Genomic DNA, 26,244 nt, shown 5'->3' with positions numbered 1-26,244 from the left:
GCAACACACTTGCATCCACAATTGCCAAAGCAGCATGCACGCGATCTACTAGGTCGTGCACATCCATGGGTGGGGTACTATAAACTTGTTTCTTTAAGTGTTCCCACAACTAAACATCTAGTGGAGGAATGTGGGGAACGTGGTGGCCAGAACATTGGACCCCTACAACCAATCAATTTCCCTGAAAACGCTTCATATAAATAGTGTAACCTCCCCACAAAATTTTAAAAGGACATATTTAATAGAAAAGGAGCCAAGAAGCAATATAGTCCCCACAGAAATATTTAAATACAAAATATAATAATAAATGGGACCCAAGAAGAACCTCCCTGCAATCAAATGTACTGACAAAGGCAACAAAAATGTGAAATTCGCAATCTGACTCTGGTGTAAGCTCTTCACAAAAAAATTAAAGTCAATTCAGTGACAACAAAATCTCACCGATAATGTTAATTCAATTACACCGAAATATCGGTCTTTGGCCCTGTGCAAAAATCAGAATTAAATTCTTACCTCATTGTAACAGCTAGTCAAATTTCTGCTCTTATTCTTGCGCACGGCTCGGAGGAACTGCATTGCAAATAATAATATTCCTTTTTTTTTATTATTTAACTGAAAACTGAAACTTTTCTTTAAGGGAAGTGGAACGAAATAGTTACTTCAATTAAATAAAAATTTTATGTAAAATTGCTTTTGAAATCAAAATTATTATTGGGGGCACTTGTTGAAAATTAATTACAATAAATAAACTTTACATTATCCGATGATTATCTTAATTAACAGTATACCTTATTCAGCATCTTGACCAGTGTTGCCGACAGACTACATCACACAACCGCACTGGGCTGCTACCACTGACCGACCGCTCTGCATGACGACTACTAGCGTACTGCACGCAACTGAACAGAGCTACTGACTGCAACAACTACTGACAGAGTACTGCTCGCAACTAAACAGAGCTACTGACTAAGTACAGCTCGTAACACTCGCGCGGTCAAGCGCATACTCTCTGGTCAGAGACGCTGCAATGCCTCGCCATCGCTGCTACGTTACATACGTGTTTCATAACCCTCCACTGGGGGGGCAAAAATTTGGCAGCGATGGTGAGTCATTTGGACTTGCCAAGCGCGGCAAAATTTTTCTTTAATTAATAAACTTCTACAATTTACAGAATATTTAGATGTAGTACATGAATTAAATGTTGTGCACACGCACTAAGTACAAAATATATCAGACAAAGACAAAATGTGAGTACAAAACATAGTAACAAATCAGAAAAATGTATATACAAATTATTTGACAGATAAAGTGCACACGCACTGAAAAAATTCTTTAGCATATTCAGAACAAATAAACAGACTGGCAGAAAATCGTGTTGATAAGTGACATGAGTGTACTCGCACTGGAGTTGAGAACATATTAGCAATTGACGAAATGTATATACAATTAGTAACAAATGACATAAGTGCATACGCACTGAAGTATTGACTATACAGAATGAGTACAAATCATATTGAAAAGTGCACAGGCACTGAAGTTCAGTAGAAAACATATTAACACCTAACATAAGTGCACATGCACTGTAGTTCAGAACATATCATTAAAATAAAAATGTATATACAATATAAAAGACAAGAGTGTACATATACTGTACTTCAGAACAAATCAAAAAAAAATGTCTTTAGCATTTTCGCAATAAATAAACATAATGGTAAAAAATCATGTCCACCAGTGACATAAGTGTACTCACACTGGAGTTCAGCAAATCTAAAAAAATGTATAACCCATGAACATAAATGATGTTAACCAAAAAAATTATTTTCCTTATGTGACAAGAATTAGGATAGGAAAGGGAAGGATTGCATCATGGTTGTAGCACTTTAGATTGCACACAGCTGTTCTGAAAGTCCATATCTTTCCACAGAAGTACACCACCAAGTGACACAATTTGAAGTTCTTTTCCCATCAGAATTTATCAGCGTAGCCAAGACACTGAATTGTCGTAGTAATATTCCATGTTTTCATTTTGGCACTACATTAGGTACACCAAACCGTGGGACCATAATAACGTCTTCATCGCTCACGGTGGTGGACAGCATGTCGTGTCAACACCACGCTCTTACAAGGCACACCAACGTAGAATTAGTGCAAAACCAAATATAGTGCTCCATGATCACTGGGATAAACAGGACAAATGGACATTGCAGTAATTCAGGGTAGTTAGCTCATGAGGTGAAGGACATTAAGTCACATAATATTGACAATTACAGTCTTCATTAGTAGTTTGCGGCATTCATAGCCCAGTTATTGAACATTTCTGTACCAAGTATGCAGTATTACAGAAAAATGTTCATTAATTGTTTTACATAGAATCAGTAGCCTTCTTTTCCTAGTTACAAAGTATAGCATAGTTAATTAATCATTTGTTATTCCAATATAGTAATAATCATTAGTCTTCTCCTAATTACAAAGCATTATGAAACAATCGCACTCTTTTCCAGTTACAAAGTATGGCATAGTTAATTAATCATTTGTCATTTCAATAGTAATAATTATTAGCTTTTTCCTAATTACAAAGCATTATTAAACAGTCACATTCTTTACCAGTTACAAAGCATAATTATGAATCATTAGCCTTCTTCTAATTACAGTTAATTAATCATTTGTCATTCCAATATAGTAAGAATCATTAGCCTTCTCCTAATTACAAAGCATTATTAAACAGTCACATTCCTTTCCAGTTACAAAGTATGGCATCGTTAATTAATCATTTGTCATTTCAATATAGTAAGAATCATTAGCCTTCTAATTACAAAGCATTATGAAACAATCATATTCTTTTCCAGTTACAAAGTATAGCATAGTTAATTATGTAAAAATCAGTTAATTACAGTCATAGCATTAATAATCATGGGCATTATAAGTAGTCTCATTACAATAAACAGTGGCAGTTATTAACCAGTTACAAAGCATTATTTTATATATATATATATATATATATATATATATATATATATATATATATATATATTTTTATATTTTTAAGAAGTCATTACTGAAGTGACATACTATTCAGAGTTGATCAGTATTATTCAAAATTATCATAAACTAGTGACATTATGTGGGACTGGTAATACCTCTTTTAGCAATGCATTGTGTTACGATCGATAATTAATTGGTGAGGCATAACACTATTTGCTTTTGACCTATTGCTGCAAATGAGGATAGGTAACGTCATTCGTCATGAGTCAGCTGTAGCAAGGTTATGTGACAAGGCAGTATATGTGATCACATTTATAAATGATAAACACAAATGGATAAAAAATAAAAATGCAAGTACTAGAACAGGTATAATAAGTAACAGGTTTAGTAAGTATCATGAAAAGCTTCTCCTGAAAAAAAATACAAAATGGATTATTGACCTGAAAGAAGAAACGCATACTATGCTGAAAAGTAGTGAACTTCGAATTAACAGGTAGTGAAATGTGTATAAAAATGTGTTCCATAGCTGTCCTTTCCAAAACTTTCCGTCATCCTACTATGCAATATAACACCTGCTGTCAAAACAAACTGCAACAAATACTTAAATAACTACATAGCATAAATACATAACTTCAACATTATCCTCATCTGTAAAGAAAACTTCATTATCCATATCATCATAACTTCACTATTATCATCACCTGTAAAGAAAAACTTCATTATTCATAACAGCATATTCTTCATCATTATTCATCAGCATTCATTATCACCTGCAAAAAAATCACTTCATTACTCATTACATAACTATTCCTTATCTCTAGCATATTTCATCACTAAAACTAAGATGTGTAGTTCTCTCTGACAGCCTGCATCAATCACCTTGTATTCTGAAAGAAAAAATTAGTTAAGACTGCTATTCTATGATGAGTATAGCATATTCTTGTTAATGCTTGTTAATCTTGATCCATTTACTCTTCCTCATAAAGTTATTGCATCTTCTTTCGTTTATTCCGTAGGTGAAATTCCCATTTCTGTTGAATTTATTTCTTACACGCATCATTTCTTTCTTAAATTGATGACAGAGATTAATGTCTTACATTTAAATCATATACCCATTAAATAATGACTGGTTTATGGTGACACAATTAAGCATACAGCATAACATGACAGAAAACGTAATATGTCAAAGACATTGACAGTGTTCAGATGCAAAAATGTACAGAGAATAATACAATGCAGCAGCAAAAAATGTAAAACAGTCACGATGTTGAGGTGTCATAGGGCAAAAAGAATGTCAAAGTCAACTGGTGTGTTATATCTTAACTATTTCACAGTGCATATAAACAAAACATGAAAACAATCGTACATTAAAAAAAAGTGGAAAATGTGCGCGGTCTGATGTGTAACGACAAGAAAAGCGACCTGCTAACCTTACCTTGCCGGGCACTTGCCAAGAAAAAATACGATAATCATCAGTAATTAGTCAGGTGAATATAATTGCATTAGTAAATGGCATCATAGTGTGTTGAATTATACAGTGTCTTCATTCAATAAACGGTTTAATGTTTGAGATATGGTGGTTGCCTTTCGATTTTCTGGTTCTCAAAGTTTCGACGTGTACAACATTGGGGTGAGGGATGCTGCGAATCCGATATGGACCTGCGTATAGAAGTTCAAATTTACTGCACTTACCTTTTATTTTGCTGGATAAATAGTGTGTACGTACTAATATCTTCTGTCCAACGTGAAAGTCTCGGCGTCTACAAACCTGTTTTTGCTGTCTTCTCCGGCGCTCTGCGGCACGTTTGATGTTGTTCAGCGCAATGTCAATTATTTCGTGGTGTCTTAGTCGACGACATTTAGGGAAGTTTACTAATTCTTTAATTTTGTTTGGTGGTTCAACGTTTTTCAATATAACAGACGGAGATAGCATAGTGGATTCATTTGGAATGGAATTAATTACATCTTGGAATGAGAGTATGTGTGTATCCCAATCAATATGTCTTTTGTGGCAGTATATTCGGCACAGCTTACCAATTTCTTTCATTAATCTTTCACAGGGGTTCGAAGAAGCATGGTACTTGGATATATAGATCGGAGAAATGTTTCTGGCTCGTAACATGCGTGTCCATACGCTACTACGAAATTGAGATCCATTGTCAGAAATTACTCTCATCACATGCCCTACATGAAATAGAAAATGTTTTACAAATGCTTTCGAAACAGTTTTAGCAGTAGCTTTGCGTAATGGAGTGAAAGTAACAAATTTTGAAGTGAGCTCAACAGCGACAAATATGTAGCAAAAACCTCTGTTAGTTCTCGGAATCGGACCAAAAATATCTACTGCGGCCATGTGTCTTAATTTAACAGGTATAATGGGATATAAAGGAGGAATATGTGAAGTGGTGTCTGATTTAGCTTTCTGGCATATTTTACAAGACGCTAAAACTCGTCGTATACGTTTCTCCATATTGGTAAAATAACAGTTCTGTCTCAGTATAAGAAAACATTTTCGTGCTCCGTAATGTGCGTAACTTAAATGAGTGTACCAAATTAATTTGTTAACCAGTTCGTCAGGAATGCATAATAACCAATTGTTGCTGTCAGGATGAGAGCGGCGAAACAGAATGTCATTGCGTACAGTGTAATGGTTTCTAATCGTAACATTATTCCTATCCTGCCAAAGGTGTTTAATTTCTTTCCACACATTGTCTTTATTTTGTTCTTGTGCTATGTCCTGTAATGACGACGAAATAAAATTTTCAAATGCAACTTGCTGAATGTACATGACACTGAAATTTGTTTTGCAGAAGTTGGTTACTACGTCTTGCTGATTGTTGCCGAGAGAACGCGATAGTGCGTCTGCTATAACATTTTGTGTGCCGGGAATGTGAACAATCGTAAAATTAAATTCTTGTAAATATAGTTTCCATCTACTTAACCTGTCGTGAGTAAATTTAGCTGAAAGCAAAAATTGTATAGCTCTATGGTCTGTGTAAACGGTGGTATGTCTGCCATAAAGAAAGTGCCTAAATCTCGTGAAAGCCCATACAACACATAATGTTTCAAGTTCTGTGACGGAATAATTTCGTTCAGCAGATGACAAAATGCGGCTTGCAAATGCGATGTTTTTGATTACTGTAGACCCATCTTCTTCAGTTTCCTGGAAAATATGTACGCCTAAAGCGGTATTGGAACTGTCAGTGGCAATGGAAAAATTTCTAGTAAGATCTGGGTGCGATAACAGTGGTGCATTCAACAGAGCATGTTTCAGGTTCATGAATTCAGAGTGTGCTTGCTTATCCCAAGACCAAATACTGTTTTTACCTGTTAATTGACATAATCTGGGTGTGTCTAAAGCAGAGTGATGAATAAATTTACGAAAAAAGTTAATTAAGCCCAAAAAACTGCGTAGTTGTTTCTTCGTCGTAGGAACGGTAATGTCACGTAGAGCTTGAAGTTTTTCCGGATCAGGTGCAATGCCCTCTGCTGAAATTACGTGTCCAAGAAATTTTATATAAGAGTTTTGCCAAAATGCGATTTACTGAGGTTAACTGTAAGTCCTTGTGCATGGCAAGTTTGTAACAGACGTTCAAGAATCATATTGTGTTCAGACCAGTTAGCTTCTGCGATAAGAATATCGTCTACGTACGTCGTAATTCTGTCCTTAATGCAAACGTGTGTCGGATGGCGTCAAAATTAATAACATTTTCGTGAACAAGATTCTGCGTGTCTAAATTATTGCTTACGTTACTGGAATATGCAATCTGTGCTGTATCTGGTTAAAATCTATCGTATGTGTTATTATTTACGGGAGAATGTTGTGGCATATCCACTATATGAACTGTTCTGTTATTTCTTACTGACGTGTTACGCTATGGATGACACCTATTGTCTGTTCCATTCATGATTATTTGTTGTTGCTGATGTTGTTGCTGCTCATAAGATCGACTGTTATTAAATGTACGCTGAAAATTGTGCTCATCATTTTTACGTCTGTCATGATAGTAATTTCTATACGGCGCATTGCGATACGAGTTGAAATAGTGTGTTGTCTGTACGTAGTTGTTTCTTTGCTGCCATGCGTTACTATTTGTTGGGGCTGGGACTATACGTGCACGCGGCGAAACATTAAAGTTTGGTTGACCTTGTAGACTGCATTGTTGGTTACGTATGCTAAGCGGCTGACTTTCATGCTATTGTGGTGAAAAGGTCTATTGTTACCAAAATGTGGTTTCTGTTACTAATAATTTTACACATACTGATGATTACGATTTTATCTGTAATTAAAATTACGGCGGTAGTTGTCATTACGGGAGTGCCTACTGAAAATTGTCACATTCGGTAAAAGTTTGTCACATCGGGTTTTCATTACTCGTTTCTTAATACTACGTAGAGCAATAGTTAAAGAGCAGTTTTGATAGATATAAAGGATAGTAGAAGAGAAGGCAGCAGTGCAGAAAACTAAAGATGAAACAGCACTACTACAGCTCGGGGCCCTATGCTCGCTACGGCACATATTCATTAAAGCGTAATGAATCCCCTGAGGTCAATTACGTACTGCAAATAATTTTTAGCTTTTGCGTTACAGGCAATGGCGGTAAAATTCCAAAAGTAAATCGCTGTATTCTTGCTAATTCCAGTTTCTGCATAATACGTAATGCTGATGAAAATACAATAGCAAATTGTCGCCTCTGGTTCAAAGCTAGTTTCTGCATTACAGGTAATAGCGGTGAAAGTACAAAGATAAATTGTCGTATACAATGCAAAGCGTGTACCTGTGTTCTGTCATTATTAAATTCTTTACATTTTCTGGCGGATAAAAATTGCTCGTAATCTACGTTCTCGTCATTGAATTTGAAAACACGTTCGGGTTTGTGTGTGAATCTGTCTGTGTCTTTTCGTACTTCAAGTTACGTAGCTTTTCAGATTTTAAGTCGCGTAGTCTCTGTAAATTGTTCACATTATACACGCTGCGTGACTCTGATAAATGCTCGCAACGTGGCGGATTCTGTGACGTGTTGGTGACTGAAATAGTCTTTAATTCTGTTACTTTAATGCTTTCGACATTTTGGTTGTTCTGTCGTGCAAATTTCTCGTCAACTACCGTATTCGGAGTGTGTGAAACTTCCACTGATTCAAAATTAACCTCGTCGCGAATCTGTACTGCGTTTTTAGAGCATTGTTCGGTGACTGCATTAATTTCGTGTATCTGTGTTTCGTTTGCTGAACATTGTTCGGTGACTGCAATAATCTCGTCTTTATGTGATTCTGTTGTGCCTACACGTGTGCTACTTAATTCTTGTGCAACAGTGCCAACTTTTTCATTACTGTTATTAGCACAAGTCCTAGTATTCACACGTAATTGTTCTTTAATGTCCTGACATTGCCCGGTAACAGCTGTAATCTGCTCACTAACTTGTTTGTTCTGTTCTTTAAGGTCGTCTTGTTTTTCGCTTGTGAGTTCGAAACTTTTATCAATTGTTTCTCTAAGTTGTTTGAAATGGTTGTCGAAACTTTCATCAAGTTGTTGTTTGAGTTTTTCGTCATTATTGTCAAGTTTTTCATTTAAGTGTTTGTTATCTTCCCTATGTCGTCTGAAAATATTGTCTAATTTCTCACTTTGCTGTTGTAGCAATCTTGTCACAATTCGTACCAAGTCAGAACTAACGTATATACTATCTGTACTGTTTAGTGGTGGATCTGGAATTGTCTCGCTTTCCGTGACCATTTGGTCATTCTGTAATTTACAAAAACGTTTATCAGTCGGATGTACATTGTCAGACACTGTTCCGGAATTAAATAAATCCGTCCTACTTTGTGTGATCTGTTCATTTTCATTAGACAAATTTGTCTGTTCGTCACGTGAATTTAGTAAATCGGTTGTGTTAGGCTGGGCAGCGCTCATTACAAGAGAGCGTCCCGCGTCATCGATTGTCGTCAAATCAACAGAGGACATAACCGAGTTCGTTTGTTCATCATTAAGACAAAAGTCATCATTAGTGGTTGGAATGCACTGATTGTTAGTGAACGCGGGATTGTCATCATTACGCTGCGTATCACAATTACTATCGGTCACGTTGTTTAAGTCGGTAATTTCATTCACAATACTTCGCGATACACTATTCACAGTCTTTCGCGGCATTTTTGCAATAGTCACAATTATTCACAAAACAAATAAGCACAATGCAAAAGCAACACACAAATACAACAGAGCAACGAATTGCCGTTGACCTGTAGAAAGAAAGTCATAAGATTAGTAAAAGCGTTGCGTCAAATCCTAATTATATCTAAGCAAATAAGAGCAGATATCTGACTGTTGCTCAAAAGACTCTCAACGAAATTCGATCCTGGACTGGGTGTCGCCAAGTGTAACCTCCCCACAAAATTTTAAAAGGACATATTTAATAGAAAAGGAGCCAAGAAGCAATATCGTCCCCACAGAAATATTTAAATACAAAATATAATAATAAATGGGACCCAAGAAGAACCTCCCTGCAATCAAATGTACTGACAAAGGCAACAAAAATGTGAAATTCGCAATCTGACTCTGGTGTAAGCTCTTCACAAAAAAATTAAAGTCAATTCAGTGACAACAAAATCTCACCGATAATGTTAATTCAATTACACCGAAATATCGGTCTTTGGCCCTGTGCAAAAATCAGAATTAAATTCTTACCTCATTGTAACAGCTAGTCAAATTTCTGCTCTTATTCTTGCGCACGGCTCGGAGGAACTGCATTGCAAATAATAATATTCCTTTTTTTTTATTATTTAACTGAAAACTGAAACTTTTCTTTAAGGGAAGTGGAACGAAATAGTTACTTCAATTAAATAAAAATTTTATGTAAAATTGCTTTTGAAATCAAAATTATTATTGGGGGCACTTGTTGAAAATTAATTACAATAAATAAACTTTACATTATCCGATGATTATCTTAATTAACAGTATACCTTATTCAGCATCTTGACCAGTGTTGCCGACAGACTACATCACACAACCGCACTGGGCTGCTACCACTGACCGACCGCTCTGCATGACGACTACTAGCGTACTGCACGCAACTGAACAGAGCTACTGACTGCAACAACTACTGACAGAGTACTGCTCGCAACTAAACAGAGCTACTGACTGAGTACAGCTCGTAACACTCGCGCGGTCAAGCGCATACTCTCTGGTCAGATACGCTGCAATGCCTCGCCATCGCTGCTACGTTACATACGTGTTTCAATAGTTACGCACATTCATTCCAAATTGTGGCGTTGCATCATCTTGCTGAAACCATAGCTGTCGGTGAACACCAAGCGACAAGTTTTCTAATACGTCAGGCAAAGTATTGCAAAGGAAAGTACAATACAAGGGCGCCTTCAACTTGTCCGGAAATAGATAAGGGCCCAAAAGCACACCTCCCACGATTCTAGCCCACGGGTTTATATCCAAGCGAGCCTGAAAGCCATGTTCACAGGTGGCATGTGGGTTATGTTCCGACCAATAATGGCTGTTGTGAAGGTTGAAAATACCTTCACGAATGAAGCTACATTCGTTTGCCCATATCACGTTATTTATAAAATCTTCGTTATCTTCCACTTAGTGCAAAAACCATACACAGTACTGTACTCGTCGAATGCTGTCTTCTGGCCTCTGGTAGTGAGTTAACGTTTTATGATATAGGTGCAGCTCTTAATCGTGCAACACTTCAACAGTCAGTCATTGAGATATCTGGAATTGCCTTGCAACAATCACGGGTACTTCGCCGAGGCGATTGGTGAACAGCTTCAAGGATCGCATTCTTTTTTTGTGGAGTACGACCAGTCCTTGGACGACACCATTCCAGTACTTGTGGATGAAGACCATCGGTTTCCCGAAGGCGTTGCTCCAGGCGACGAAAACCATTCTTATTCGCCTTTGGGGGTACCGTGCAGCATACGCACGAGCAGCAGCAACAGCAGTTTGGTTATGGGATGCATTCAGCACCAGAAGCATGTCGACGTAACCATCGTTTGCGTACTCTATCGAGAAGCCGCTCTACATGAACGTAAAGAAAGGAAGGAAGGAAGATTGGGTTTAACATCCAATCGACATCGAAGTCATTAGAGACGGAGCACAAGCTCGGATGGTGTCAGGGATGGGAAAGCCAATTTTCTGGATAAACTTTTGTCTTGAATCTGGATGGGGAATTGCATGCCGCCACCAAGTGCGCCATTTTATCTTCACCTTGTACATAGTGCGGATAGTTCTCACACATTATTACGCACCTATGTAAAACTGGTATTTAGGAATTACATTTTGGCTCACGTGGTTTAGAGATACCTTATATTCTTAGGCAACAATTGTAAAACTGAGGAAACATCATCACGCCACATCTGGATGATATAAGTGAAAGGCTAATACATGTTCATTTTACACTGAAGCGCCAAAGAAACTGGCATACGCATGCGTATTCAAATGCAGAGATATGTAAACGGGCAGAATACGGCGCTGCGGTCGGCAACGCCTGTATAAGACAAGAAGTTTCTGGTGCAGTTGTTAGAACGATTACTGCTGCTACAGTGGCAGGTTATCAAGATTTAAGTGAGTTTGAACGTGATGCTATAGTTGGCGCACGAGCAATGGGTCACAGCATCTCCGAAGTATCGATGAAGTGGTGATTTTTCCCGTACGGCCATTTCACGAGTGTACCGCGAATATCAGGAATCTGGTAAAACATCAAATCTCCGACATCGCTACGGTCGGAGAAAGACCCTGCAAGAACGGGACCAACGACGACTGAAGAGAATCGTTCAACATGACAGAAGTGCAACCCTTCCCCAAATTGCTGCAGATTTCAATTCTGGGCCAGCGTGCGAACCATTCTACAAAACATCATCGATATGGGCTTTCGGAGCCGAAGGCCCGCTCTTGTATCCTTGATGACTGCACGACACAAAGCCTTACACCTCGCCTGGGCCCGTCAACACCGACGTTGGACTGTTGATGATTGGAAATATGTTGCCTCGTCTCGTTTTAAATTGAATCGAGCAGATGGGCGTGTACGGGTATGGAGGCCGCCTCATGAATCCATGGACCTTGCATGTCAGCAGGGGATTGTTCAAGCTGGTGGAGGCTCTGTAATGGTGTGGGGCGTGCGCAGTTGGAGTGATATGGGACCCCTGATACGTCTAGATACGACTCTGACAGGTGACACGTACGTAAGCATCCTGTCTGATCATCTGCATCCATTCATGCCCATTGTGCATTCCGACGGACTTGGCCAATTCCAGAACGACAATGCGACACCCTCCATGTTCAGAATTGCTACAGTGTGTCTCCAGAGACACTCTTCTGAGTTTAAACACTTTCGCTGGCTACTAAACTCCCCAAATATGAACATTATTTAGCGTATCTGGGATCCCTTGCAAAGTGCTGTTCAGAAGCGATCTCTTTTCCTCCTACTACTCTCACAGATTTATGGACGATTCTGCAGGACTCAGGGTGTTATTTCAATCCAGCACTATTTCAGACATTAGTCGAGTCCATGCCACGTAGTGTTGCGGTAGTTCTGCATGCTCGCGGGGTACCTATACGACATTAGGCAGGTGTTCCAGTTTCTTTGGTTCATCAGTGTAGTTTGCTGCCTTTAGGAATCAGTACTCGCTGTGCATTGATTGAGTTATTAGCTGCACAAACCTATTTCTTTTCCACTGGACTGCAATACAAAAGTATTTTTGTGTGTGACTATTTCTATTGAACTATACGAGTCAGATAACGTTTCGAAATTGTTTTTCTGGGAGATGAGAGTGCATTATTTTGCGTAGGTTGAAGGTTTCGGGATTTGTCTATAACTATACTACTGGCCATTAAAATTGCTACACCAAGAAGAAATGCAGATGATAAAAGGGTATTTATTGGACAAATATATTATACTAGAGCTGACATGTGATTACATTTTACGCAATTTGGGTGCATAGATCCTGAGAAATCAGTACCTAGAACAACCACCTCGGGCCGTAATAACGGCCTTGATGCGCCTGGGCATTGAGTCAAACAGAGCTTGGATGGCGTGTACAGGTACAGCTGCCATGCAGCTTCAACACGATACCACAGTTCATCAAGAGTAGTGATGGCGTATTGTGACGACCCAGTTGCTCGGCCGCCATTGACCAGACGTTTTCAATTGGTGAGAGATCTGGAGAATGTGCTGGCCAGGGCAGCAGTCGAACATTTTCATTATCCAGCAAGGCCCGTACATGACCTGCAACATGCGGTCGTGCATTATACTGCTGAAATGTAGGGTTTCGCATGGATCGAATGAATGGTAGAGTCACGGGTCGTAACACATCTGAAATGTAACGTCCACTGTTCAAAGTGTTCAAGGTGACCGAGACGTGTAACCAATGGCACCCCATACTATCACGCCGGGTGATATGCCAGAATGGCGACGACGAATACACGCTTCCAGTGTGTGTTCACCGCGATGTCGCCAAACACGGATGCGACCATCATGACGCTGTAAACAGAACCTGGATTCATCCGAAAAACCGACGTTTTGCTATTCGTGCACCCAGGTTCATCGTTGAGTACACCATCGCAGGCGCTCCTGTCTGTGATGCAGCGTCAAGGGTAACCGCAGCCATAGTCTCCGTGCTGATAGTCCATGCTGACGCAAAAGTCGTCGAACTGTTCGTGCAGATGGTTGTTGTCTTGCAAACGTCCCCATCTGTTGACTCAGGGATCGTGACGTGGCTGCACGATCCGTTACAGCCATGCGGGATAAGATGCCTGTCATCTCGACTGCTAGTGATACAAGGCCGATGGGATCAAGCACGGCGTATTACCCTCCTGAACCCACCGATTCCTTATTCTGCTAACAGTCACTGGATCCCGACCAACGCGAGCAGCGATGTCGCGATACGATAAACCGCCATCGCGATAGGCTACAATCCAACCTTTATCAAAGTCGGAAACGTGATGGTACGCATTTCTCCTCCTTACACGAGGCATCACAACAACGTTTCACCAGGCAACGCCGGTCAACTGCCATTTGTGTCTGAGAAATCATTTGGAAACTTTCCTCATGTCAGCACGTTGTAGGTGTCGCCACCGGCGCCAACCTTGTGTGAATACCCTGAAAAGCTAATCATTTGCATAACACAGCATCTTCTTCCTGTCGATTAAATTTCGCGTCTGTTGCACGTCATCTTCGTGATGTAGCAATTTTAATGGCCAGTAGTGTACTTAAAGGGGTTATTCACAACAGATATCTTGAAACTCGGTTCTCCTTTTAACGGTCAATAAATTACATAACTAACAGCAAGCCTTTGCGGCTGCTCACAAAGGCATTTTCCGCGATTACATTCTAAGCTTGAACTGCGAGGTAAAAACGCGCAGTACTTTGAACTAGAGCCCTGTTGCATCCATGTCTATGAGTCGCTCTGTCGAGTGTCGAGTGACGGAGAGCGGTGCGGTATGTCGATAGCCCGTGGCGAAGAACGACGAGAGCCTGGACGTGGGCGGCGCCGGCCACCGGCCCGAGCTGCCGCTGCCGCCGCGCCTGCTGCAGGTGTCGCCGCAGCCGCCGCCCGCCTCCGCCGCCGCTGCCGCCGCCCCCGCTCCCGCCGCCCCCACCGCCGTCAGGGAGGGCGCCACGTCGCCGCTGCCCGCGCCGCCCGCCATGCACCAGTCTCCGGTGTCGCCGCTGCACCACCACACCAGGCCCAAGACGCCGCCCGCGCACGTGCACGCCGCCACCGCCACCGAAGGTGAGTCCATCTCGGAACACACGCTTCCCGAAGTTGTACCTTGTACACTATAATCGCTCTTCCTCTGTACGTATTTCTTTTAATATTGGTTGTAAAGGAACAGAGGAACGATCTTCTATAAATCGGTGCAGATACTGGCCTACGCAGATGACATAGATATAATAGCAAGAACCCAAAAAGCAATGGAAGAGACATTTACAGCTCTTGAACAGGCCACTAGGAACATGGGGTTAATTATTAATGAACAAAAAACAAAATATATGGCCGCTGAAAAGCACATAGAGAAAATATGCCGAACGCAATAACAATGGGCAATTATACATTTGAGAGAGTTGAACATTTCAAGTATCTGGGCTCGACAGTTACACATCTAAATGATACCTCCTTTGAAATTAAGCAGAGAGTAATACTGGCCAACAGAGCCTATTTTGCCCTAACAAGACTTCTATCCACAAGGCTCCCCACTCGTACCACGAAATTAACTATGTATAAATCACTTATACGACCAGTGCTTACATATGCCTCTGAAGCCTGGACATTAACAACTAAAGATATTGAAACACTGGATGCATTTGAAAGTTAGGTACTTAGACGAATTACCGGCCCAATCTGTGAAAGAGGAATATGGAGGAGGAGATACAACAATGAGGTGTATACCATATACAAAGACCAACCCATCAGAAGGATAGCGAAATCATCCAGACTGAGGTGGCCGGGACATGTGGCTCGCATGAATGATACAGAAGTACCAAAAAAAATATTACAAGGAAAGCCAGGAGGGCAGAGAGGACGTGGTCGACCAAGAGCCAGATGGGAAGATGGAGTAACCGAAGATCTTAGGAAAATGGGCTATAGAAACTGGAGAGTATTGGCAAAAGACCGAGAGAGATGGAAGGGAATTGTAGAAGAGGCCAAGGCTCATCATGAGCTGTAGAGCCAAGAAAGAAGAAGAAGAAAGGATAAGATAAGTAACAGTGAGAAAGGACGATCGTAATTTTGACGGAATCAATCAAATTCGTCGAAGCCTGTTTTGCCGGCCCATCTTTAACACAATGATGTGTGACCGTGAAAAGACAATTAAAAGTTTTGTCTTGGTATTGAGCATGTAATAAAATAATGCTCTAAAAAGGAATCGGACTTACGAGAGGAAATGGGTTCCAACGTTGATCGTGCAATATGCCCTTAAAGCCGCGAAATGGCAGCCAATCAACTGCATCGTCGTATTAAGACGACCGACGTAGAAGAACGTCTCTGAATAATTTGCGGAAAAGTGTTTAAAAATCAGATTAGGGAAAGAAATGGAGAAAATGACAAAACTACGAGGGGCGTTTGAAAAGTCCGTGTAAAAACCTTTTTTTATTTTTCGACATAGTCTCCTTTTAGACTTATACACTTCGTCCAACGCTGTTCTAATTTGTTGATCCCTTCCGAATAATAGGAATTGTCCAAGTCTGCAAAATTGCTATTAGTTGCTGCAATCACCCCCTCGTTTGAATAAAATCTTTGTCCCGCCAGCTACTTCATCAAATTGGGGAACAAATAGTAGTCCGATGGAGCCAAGTCTGAAGAATAGGGGGGATGTGAAACGACTTGGAATGCTGTTTCCATTAATTTTGCAACTACAACTGCTGAGGTGTGTGCTGGTGCACTATAGTGATGGAAAAGGACTTTTTTGCGGTCCAATCGACGGCGTTTTTCTTGCAGTTCGATTTTCAGACGGTCTAATAATGATGAACAATATTCACCTGTAATAGTTTTACCCTTTTCCAGATAGTCGATGAGGATTATTCTTGCGAATCCCAAAAGACAGTCGCCATAACCTTTCTGGCCGAAGGAATGGTCTTCGCCTTTTTTGGTGCAGATTCTCCCTTGATAACCCATTGTTTAGGTTGGTGTTTGGTCTCAGGAGTAAAAGTAATGTATCCATGTTTCATCCACAGTGACGAAACGACGCTTAATGTCCTGCGGATTCTTCCTGAACAGGTGCAAAGCATCCTTGCAACACTTCACAAGATTCCGTTTTTGGTCAAGCGTGAGCAATCGCGGAACCCATCTTGCAGATAACTTTCTCATGTCCAAATGTTTATGCAAAATAGTATGTACCCGTTCATTTGAGATGCCCACAGCACTAGCAATCTCACACACTTTAACTCTTCTGTCATCCGTCACCATATCATGGATTTTATCAATGATTTCTGGAGTCGTAACCTCCACAGGGCGTCCAGAACGTTCAGCATCAGTTGTGCCCATATGGCCACTCCGGATTTTTTTTCCATTATTGTTATTTTTAAACCTGTGTACAGGCAGGCCAACAGCAGTATACTACGCCGCTCTTTGGCCATAGAGAAACACAAAAGAGACAAATGAAGACAATTAGAGAAAAACATGGTGGACATATAAACGGAGACAAACACTGTTTAAAATACATGGAGCCGTTCACGGGCGTAGAGTCCAAGACAAAATTTGTTCAAACTCTTGGACACATACATAGACGAAAATTTTCACTCGCGAACGTAGGTGCACAAAATGAATAACACTGAACCACTTAAGCACAAACGACGGCACACACAGAAACACGAGGCGTTGATCTTCAACTGAGCGTGTACGAGTCCAGGGACCTGCCAAGAGAGGGGGAGGGGGAAGGGAGATGGAGAGGGGAGAGCAGAGATGCCACAGGCAGGGGAGATAGGTGGAAGGGAGGAAGGGGGAGGGGAAGCCTGGGGGAATAGGGGTGGAGGAAGGGGGATGGGGGGGGGGAAAGGAGAGAGAAGGGAGGGAGGGAGCCTAAAGGAAAAGACACAGGAAGTGGGGGGAGGATCAGAGTTGATAGGAGGGGTAGATGGAGGGGAGGAGGACACCATCAGGGAGGGTGAGCTGGCGGAAGCCACCTTGGGAGAGGGTAAGGAGGGTGGAGAGATGGAGACTGGGTGGGATGTGGGAATATAGGTGCGGCAGCGGGCGAGGGTGGGAGAGGATGGGCGACACAAGCAGGTGAGGAGGATCGAGTTTATGGGAGGTGTACAGGATCTGTATCCTTTCAAGGAAAAGGAGGAGGTGGGGGAACGTAATCAGATTGTACAGGATCCGCGTGGGGGAGGGGAGACGTATGCGATAGGCGAGGCAGAGAGCATGGCGTTCAAGGGTTTGAAAGGATTTATAAAAGGTAGGGGGGGGCGGAGATCCAGGCCGGATGGGCATAACAAAGGATAGGGCGGATGAGGGATTTATAGGTGCGGACTATGGTGGAGGGGTCCAGACCCCACTTATGGCCAGAAAGGAGCTTGAGGAGACAGAGTCGGGAGTGTGCCTTGGCTTGGATTGTCTGGAGATGGGGGGTGCAGGAGAGGCGACGGTTGAGGGTGACGCCATGGTACTTAAAGGTGGGGGTGAAGGCGATAGGATGGCCATAGAAGGTGAGATAGAAATCAAGGAGTCAGAAGGATGCGGTGGTTTTGCCTACAGTGATCGCCTGGGTTTTGGAGGGATTGACTTTGAGCAACCAGTGGTTGAACCAAGCGGTGAACCAGTCAAGATGGGACTGGAGAAGGTGTTGGGAGCGCTGCAGGGTGGAGGCAAGGGTAAGGAAGGCGGTATCATCAGCAAACTGGAGAAGGTGGACGGGGGGGTGACGGCGGCGGCATGTCCGCCGTATACAAAAAGTACAGAAGGGGGGAGAGGACGGAGCCTTGGGGCTCACCAGCGGAGGGAAGAAAGGTGTAGGAATCCATGTTATGGATGGTGACGTAGGAAGGACGGTGGGAGAGAAAGGAGCCGATCAGACGGACGTAGTTAACAGGAAGGGCGAAGGTTTGGAGCTTGAAGAGGTAACCGGAATGCCATACATGGTCATAAGCACGTTCGAGGTCCAGGGAGAGGAAGATTGAGGAGCGACGGGAATTAAGCTGGTCGGAAAGGAGATGAGTGAGGTGAAGGAGAAGGTCGTCGGAAAAGAAGGATGGTCGAAAGCCACACTGGGTAACAGGATGGAGGCGGTGCTGGCGGAGATGCTGGTGGATGCGTCAGGTGAGGATAGATTCCAAGACCTTGCTGAAGACCAAGGTAAGGCTGATGGGATGGTAGGAGGAGACGGCGGATGGCGGTTTACCCGCTTTAAGGAACATCAGGATATGGGAGGTTTTCCACAGGTTGGAGTAGTAACCAGTGGACAGGACTACATTGTAGAGCCTGGCCAGGGTGGAAAGGAAAGAAACAGGAGCTTCACGGAGGTGACGGTAGGTGACACGATCGTGACCAGGAGCGGTGTTGCATTTTGTGCAGAGTGTAGCAATGAGATCCTGTGTAGTGATAGGGGCATTGAGTTCCGTGTGTGCAATGTTGTCCAAGTACTGGAAACCAGGTGTGAGAGGAGGGACAGAGGTGTCAGTTCGATCGCGGACATCTGGGAAGAGGGAGTAATCAAACTGGGGATCATCGGGAATGGAAAAGACATCGGAGAGGTAGGAGGCAAAGTGATTGGCCTTACTAAGGGTGTAGGGAAGGGGTGATCATCATGGAGAAGAGGATAGTAGGGGGAGGGTTTAGTTCCGGTAAGGTGACGGAAGGCTGACCAGAACTTGGACGAGTTTATAGGTAGGGTAGCACTTAAATGGGTGCATGTCTGTCGCCAGTCCCGGCGTTTCTTAGCCGCGAGCAAATTTCTAATGTGTCGCTGGAGTTGCCGGGGGCGTCGTAGTGTGCCCGGGTCACGCGTGTGGAGGAAGGCACGGTAGAGACGGCGGGATGCCACTCCGGAAATTTTGAAACCGCTTATACACTGTTCTAATCGAAGGTGCAGAGTCACTGTAATATTCATCAAGCTTATCTTTAGTCTCCTGAGGCGTTTGGCCTTTCATAAAGTAATGTTTAATCACCACACGAAATTCTTTTTCGTTCATTTTTTGACAATCACTCGACTTCCTTGATTCACACGAATGCCAAACACAACGAAATAGACCAATACGGCTGAAACTTGGTGTGCGTTCTTCCCAGAGATGCTACTAACTAAACATAACCTCGATATGCGCCGGTGGTGCCATCTCTTGGACTTTGCATGGACTTTTCAAACGCCCCTCGTATTAACGTAAATATTCGTAACATTCTAATTTAAGTCAAATATCACATCATAAAATGACACATACTTCTGTAATCCATCGGATCAGAAGGAACGCTATCAAGCAAGAGAGTAACAGAGGACGCTGAGGCACCAGCATTTGTCTTCAAAACAAGCAACTAATGAAATACAGTCAGAGGACATACTCATATCAAATTCATGCTAGCTTTGATATCTGGAAGCAGTGAGGACGATGGTAAAAATGTAGGATTACAAAGTACCTCGCGATCGATCTTTCACTGAAAGTGTGGCGGCGATAGACACTATGATCACTTGTGTAACACAGGCTCGTCACGCGTTCGGTCGCGTACCTGTCTATTCGCGAGAGGCCGCTATTTGTCAGTTGAATGGCCAGTGGTAAGAAAAATCTTGGAGGAGCTAGCTGGACCACCGCGGATGTATTAATGTTTACAGGAAACAGCTGTGAAATGCATGGTTGGACTTCATAGTCACACACAGAAACTGAAAAGTGGCTTCAAGTTGCAGGCTATTTTATTATTAGTGATCTTCAAGAGTTTGTAACGAGTTATTTTTAGCTTTATATGTCAGAATGTAACGTCAGTCATTACAGAATCATTTTCATTAATAAAAGTAAATATTTTTGGAATATAATTTAGAGAAAAAAATACCACTGTTAAGGGTTAATCCTGTTGGGGCATTTGCACTGGTGTCCACTCAATATATTCAGCATCAACACTTAGAAGATCAACTTTTATAGAGTGTGGTGCATGTGGAATACACGTATTAATACAGTGATCTAGCTTATTCAGCTTCATTTTGTTGGTGTACAAATTCATAATAGTCGCCGGCCAGTGCGGCCGAGCGGTTCTAGGCGATTCAGTGTGGAACCGCGCGACCGCTATGGTCGCAGGTTCGAATGCATGGGCATGGATGTGTGTGATGGCCTTAGGTTAGTTAGGTTTAAGTAGTTCTAAGTTCTAGGGGACTGATGACCTCAGATGTTAAGTCCCATAGTGCACAGAGTCATTTGAACCATAATAGTCATTTCATAATAGTCCTTGAACATTGCTCTGACATATTGCTGCCAGCGGCAGTTTGTCAGACACAATCATTAATGCACAGTAAAAGCCACATAAATGCATTGCACTTGAATGTTTGATGTATCTGGTTGCACCATTAGCCGTTAACTCGCGCATTGCCTCTCATTACATGTCCACTACCACTGCTTTGCCTTTTATCATTCAAATATTAATTTGTGTAAGCAGAGAACTTTACTCGTCAGTCATTTTTCTTCCAATGTACTCAATCATACCACTCAAGTGGTCTAATTCTAACCACATAGAACACACTTGAGTATCACTTCACTGTACATTCTCTGTCAATAGCTTCAAAGTCACTGTCGGTCCCACATACACACATTTTGAACCACTTGCTGTTAAATTGTATGTAGTAGCGAAGAGCAGCGGCAGCATTCTGTTAGTAATAGCACTGAACTGCAGATTCGATGATGCTGGCTGGGGTTAATGGAATGGCAGTGGGTCAGGGAGCTTAAATGCAGATTGCTGCTGGTCAAATGCCAAGAAGTTGGAGAGCTAGCTGCTAATGCTGCTGCTGCCATTGGTGGAGGCTGTGTGGAGTCATGCAGTTGTGTAACAATAATAAAACAGTAGTGACTGTGCGTGTGCGTGTGCGTGCGTGCGTGCGTGTGTGTGTGTGTGTGTGTGTGTTTGTAGCAGTAATAATGTTGTTGTGGTCTTCAGTCCTGAGACTGGTTTGATGTAGTTCTCCATGCTACTCTATCCTGTGCAAACTTCTTCATCTCCCAGTACCTACTGCAACCTACATCTTTCTGAATCTGCTTAGTGTATTCATCTCTCTCCCTCTACGATTGTTACCCTCCACGCTCCCCTCCAATACTAAATTGGTGATCCCATGATGCCTCAGAACATGTCCTACCAACCGATCCCTTTTTCTAGTCAAGTTATGCCACAAACTCCTCTTATCCCCAATTCTATTCAATACCTCCTCATTACTTATGTGATCTACCCATCTAATCTTCAGCATTCTTCTGTAGCACCACATTTCAAAAGCTTCTATTCTCTTCTTGTCCAAACTATTTATCGTCCATATTTCACTTCCGTACATGGCTACACACCATACAGATACTTTCAGAAACGACTTCCTGACACTTAAATCTATACTCGATGTTAACAAATTTCTCTTCTTCAGAAACGCTTTTCTTACCATTGCCAGTCTACATTTTATATCCTCTCTACTTCGACCATCATCAGTTATTCTGCTCCCCAAATAGCAAAACTCCTTTACTACTTTAAGTGTCTCATTTCCTAATCTAATTCCCTCAGCATCACCCAAATTATTTCGAGTACATTCCGTTATCCTCGGTTTGCTTTTGTTGATGTTCATCTTATATCCTCCTTTCAAGACACTATCCATTCCGTTCAACTGCTCTTCCAAGTCCTTTGCTGTCTCTGACAGAATTACAATGTCATCGGCGAACCTCAAAGTTTTTATTTCTTCTCCGTGGATTTTAATACCTACTCCGAAATTTCTTTTGTTTCCTTTACTGCTTGCTCAATATACAGATTGAATAACATTGGGGATAAGCTACAACCCTGTCTCACTCCCTTCCCAACCACTGCTTCCCTTTCATGTCCCTCGACTCTTATAACTGCCATCTGGTTTCTGTACAAATTGTAAATAGCCTTTCGCTCCCCGTATTTTACCCCTGCCGCCTTTAGAATTTGAAAGAGAGTATTCTAGACCACATTGTCAAAAGCTTTCTCTAAGTCTACAAATGCTAGAAACGTAGGTTTGTCTTTCCTTAATCTCTCTTCTAAGACAAGTTGTAGGGTCAGTATTGCCTCACGTGTTCCAATATTTCTACGGAATCCAAACTGGTCTTTCCCGACGTCGGCTTCTACTAGTTTTTCCACTCGTTTGTAAAGAATACGCTTTAGTATTTTGCAGCCGTGACTTATTAAACTGATAGTTCGGTAATTTTCGCATCTGTCAATACCTGCTTTATTTGGGACTGGAATTATTCTATTCTTCTTGAAGTCTGAGGGTGTTTCGCCTCGGCAGATGGTAGAGTTTTGTCAGGACTGGCTCTTCCAAGGCTCTCAGTAGTTCTAATTGAATGTTGTCTACTCCTGGGGCCTTGTTTCGACTCAGGCCTTCAGTGCTCTGTCAAACTCTTCACGCAGTATCATATCTCCCCTTTCATCTTCATCTACATCCTCTTCCATTTCCTTAATATTCTCCTCAAGTATATCGCCTGTGTATATACCCTCTATATACTCCTTCCACCTTTCTGCTTTCCCTTCTTTGCTTAGAACTGGGTTTCCATCTGAGCTCTTGATATTCATACAAGTGGTTCTCTTTTCTCTAAAGGTCTCTTTAATTCTCCTGTAGGCAGTATCTATCTTACCCCAGGTGAGATAAGCCTCTACATCCTTACATTTGTGCTCTAGCCATCCCTGCTTAGCCATTTTGCACTTTCTGTTGATCTCATTTTTGAGACGTTTGTATTTCTTTTTGCCTGCTTCATTTACTGCATTTTTATATTTTCTCCTTTCATCAATTGAGTTCAATATTTCTTCTGTTACCCAAGGATTTCTAGTAGCCCTCGTTCGTTTTACCTACTTGATCCTCTGCTGCCTTCACTATTTCATCCCTCAAAGCTATTCATTCTTCTTCTACTGTATTTCTTTCCCCCATTCGTGTCAATTGTTCCCTCATGCTCTCCCTGAAACTCTGTACAGCCTCTGGTTTAGTCAGTTTATCCACGTCCCATCTCCTTAAACTCCCACCTTTTTTCAGTTTCTTCAGTTTTAATGTACAGTTCATAACAGTTGTGGTCAGAGTCCACATCTGCCCCTGGAAATGTCTTACAATTTAAAACGTGGTTCCTAAATCTCTGTCTTACCATTATATAATCTATCTGAAACCTGTCAGTGTCTCCAGGCTTCTTCCATGTATACAACCTTCTGTTATGATTCTTGAACCAAGTGTTAGCTATGATTAAGTTATGCTCTGTGCAAAACTCTACCAGGCGGCTTCTTCTTTTATTTCTTACCCCCAATCCATATTCACCTACTACGTTTCCTTCTCTCCCTTTTCCTACTACCGAATTCCAGTCACCCATGACTATTAAATTTTCGTCTCCCTTCACTATCTGAATAATTTCTTTTATTTTATCATACATTTCTTCAATTTCTTCATCATCTGCAGAGCTAGTTGGCATGTGAACTTGTACTACTGTAGTAGGCGTGGGCTTCGTGTCTATCTTGGCCACAATAATGCGTTCACTATGCTGTTTGTAGTAGCTTACCCCTCGCTCCTATTTTTTTATTCATTATTAAACCTACTCCTGCATTACCCCCATTTGATTTTGTATTTATAACCCTGTATTCGCCTGACCAAAAGTCTTGTTCCTCCTGCCACCGAACTTCACTAATTCCCACTGTATCTAACTTTAACCTATCCATTTCCCTTTTTAAATTTTCTAACCTACCTGCCGGATTAAGGGATGTGACATTCCACGCTCCGATCCGTAGAACGCCAGTTTTCTTTCTCCTGATAACGACGTCCTCTTGAGTAGTCCCCGCCCGGAGATCCGAATGGGGGACTATTTTACCTCCAGAATATTTTACCCAAGAGGACGCCATCATCATTTAACCATACAGTAAAGCTGCATGCCCTCGGGAAAAATTACGGCTGTAGTTTCCCCTTGCATTCAGCTGTTCGCAGTACCAGAACAGCAAGGCCGTTTTGGTTAGTGTTACAAGGCCAGATCACTCAATCATCCAGACTGTTGCCCCTGCAACTACTGAAAAGGCTGCTGCCCCTCTTCACGAGCCACACGTTTGTCTGGTCTCTCAACAGATACCCCTCCATTATGGTTGCACCTACGGTACGGCTATCTGTATTGCTGAGGCACGCAAACCTCCCCACCAACGGCAACGTCCATGGTTCATGGGGGGTGGATAATAATAATAATGATCAAGTACTTTCGCATGCAGTCTTCTTATTCTTTTTCTTAGGTGCTCGCTTCTGCAGAATGGGTTTTATCATGATTACTGCTCAAAGTACTGAACGCAAGTGGCACTGGTGCTGCTCAGACATTTGATAGTAAGAAATACTACCCCATGTGGAGTCCCGGTGCAAAGGAGCGCATTGGCCAAAAGGCGTCAGTACTGAAACACAGTTGGACCCCCCCCCCCCCCCCCAAATAAAACACTAGGGAGGGAATGGGAGGAGAATAATAGACAGAGCGCAATTATGTAAGGTACCAATTTATAACCAATTAATTAAGTTATAAATTTGTCTCATTGTCATTTCATGAGACGTGGGAGGAAGTAATGTTTTCTGACTCTTTCCAGTACTTTCTCATAATTGCAATATAAACCTCACCATGATGCACAAGTAAAAACTATCTTGTAATGTTTTCCACTGAAGTCTGTTGGACGTTCCGTAATACTCTCGCACCAACTGAAATGCACTTCATTCGATCTTACGTATGTCTTCTATCACACCAAGCGAGGTAGCTCAGTGGTTAGCAGACTTACTCGCACTCGGGAGGACGACGGTTCAAACCCGCGTCCAGTCATCCTAGTTTAGGTTTTCCGTGATTTCCTTAAATTGGTTGAGGCAAATGCCGGGATGGTTCCTTTGAAAGGGCACGGCCGATTTCCTTCCCCATCCTTCCCTAACCCGATGGTACTGATGACCTCGCTGTTTGGCCTCTTCCCCCAAATCAACCAATCTTCAATCAGTCCTACCTGGTAAATGCCATACACTGATGACCAGTACTCGAGAATTGATCAAAAAAGTGTTTTGTAAGATTTTTCTTGTGAATCTGTCTGGCACCTGCTTTTCCTGTTACTTTTTTCATGTGGTAATTCCACATAAGGTTGCTTAGTGGTTACTCCCTGGATGTTTTACAATAGTTACTTTTTCCAGCAATTTATGACCAACAGTGTAATTTTGCTGTAATGGATTCCTTCTCCTATGTATGCGCATTATGTTAAATTTATTTACGTTCAGGGTCATCTGCCACTCCTTGTACCATTAATCAATCCTCTGCAGGTCTTCCTAAAGTTCGCTACTCTCTTCTGGTATTGCCACTTTCTTACAGGCAACCGCATGATCTGCAAACAGCGTCATCGAGTTTCTAAGGTTAACAGTCCCTTTATTTATCTGCAAGGAAGTTCTGAATCCAGTCACAAATCTGGTGCTACACACGGTCACCTCAATTTTTTTTCACTTGTTGGTAGTGTGGAACGGTGTGAAATACATTTCCGAAGTCAAGCTGAGCCATTGTCTGGGGCGCTGTGGATATCATGAAGGAAGAGTGTGCTGAGTTTCGCAAGATATCTGTTCGCGGAATCCATGTTTATTTTTACAGAGCACATTTTCCTTCTCTAAAAACC

The 26,244-nt window shown here is 41.9% G+C and overlaps 1 protein-coding gene across 1 annotated transcript in view; it reads left to right on the top strand.

Moving 5' to 3' along the window:
* The window catches only part of LOC124802828 (centrosomal protein of 104 kDa), a 455,266-nt gene that overhangs the window by 288,525 nt on the left and 140,497 nt on the right, over nt 1–26,244 (top strand). The window contains exon 6 of the mRNA XM_047263836.1: nt 14,439–14,696. Coding sequence (XP_047119792.1) covers nt 14,439–14,696 — 258 coding nt within the window. The remainder of the gene's footprint in view (nt 1–14,438; nt 14,697–26,244) is intronic.

This window comes from Schistocerca piceifrons, chromosome 6 (assembly GCF_021461385.2).
Source record: "Schistocerca piceifrons isolate TAMUIC-IGC-003096 chromosome 6, iqSchPice1.1, whole genome shotgun sequence".
In the NCBI taxonomy this organism is placed as follows: domain Eukaryota; kingdom Metazoa; phylum Arthropoda; class Insecta; order Orthoptera; family Acrididae; genus Schistocerca; species Schistocerca piceifrons.
The sequence above is the reverse complement of the archived record's forward strand: the minus strand, read 5'-3'. Positions and strand labels throughout refer to the sequence as shown.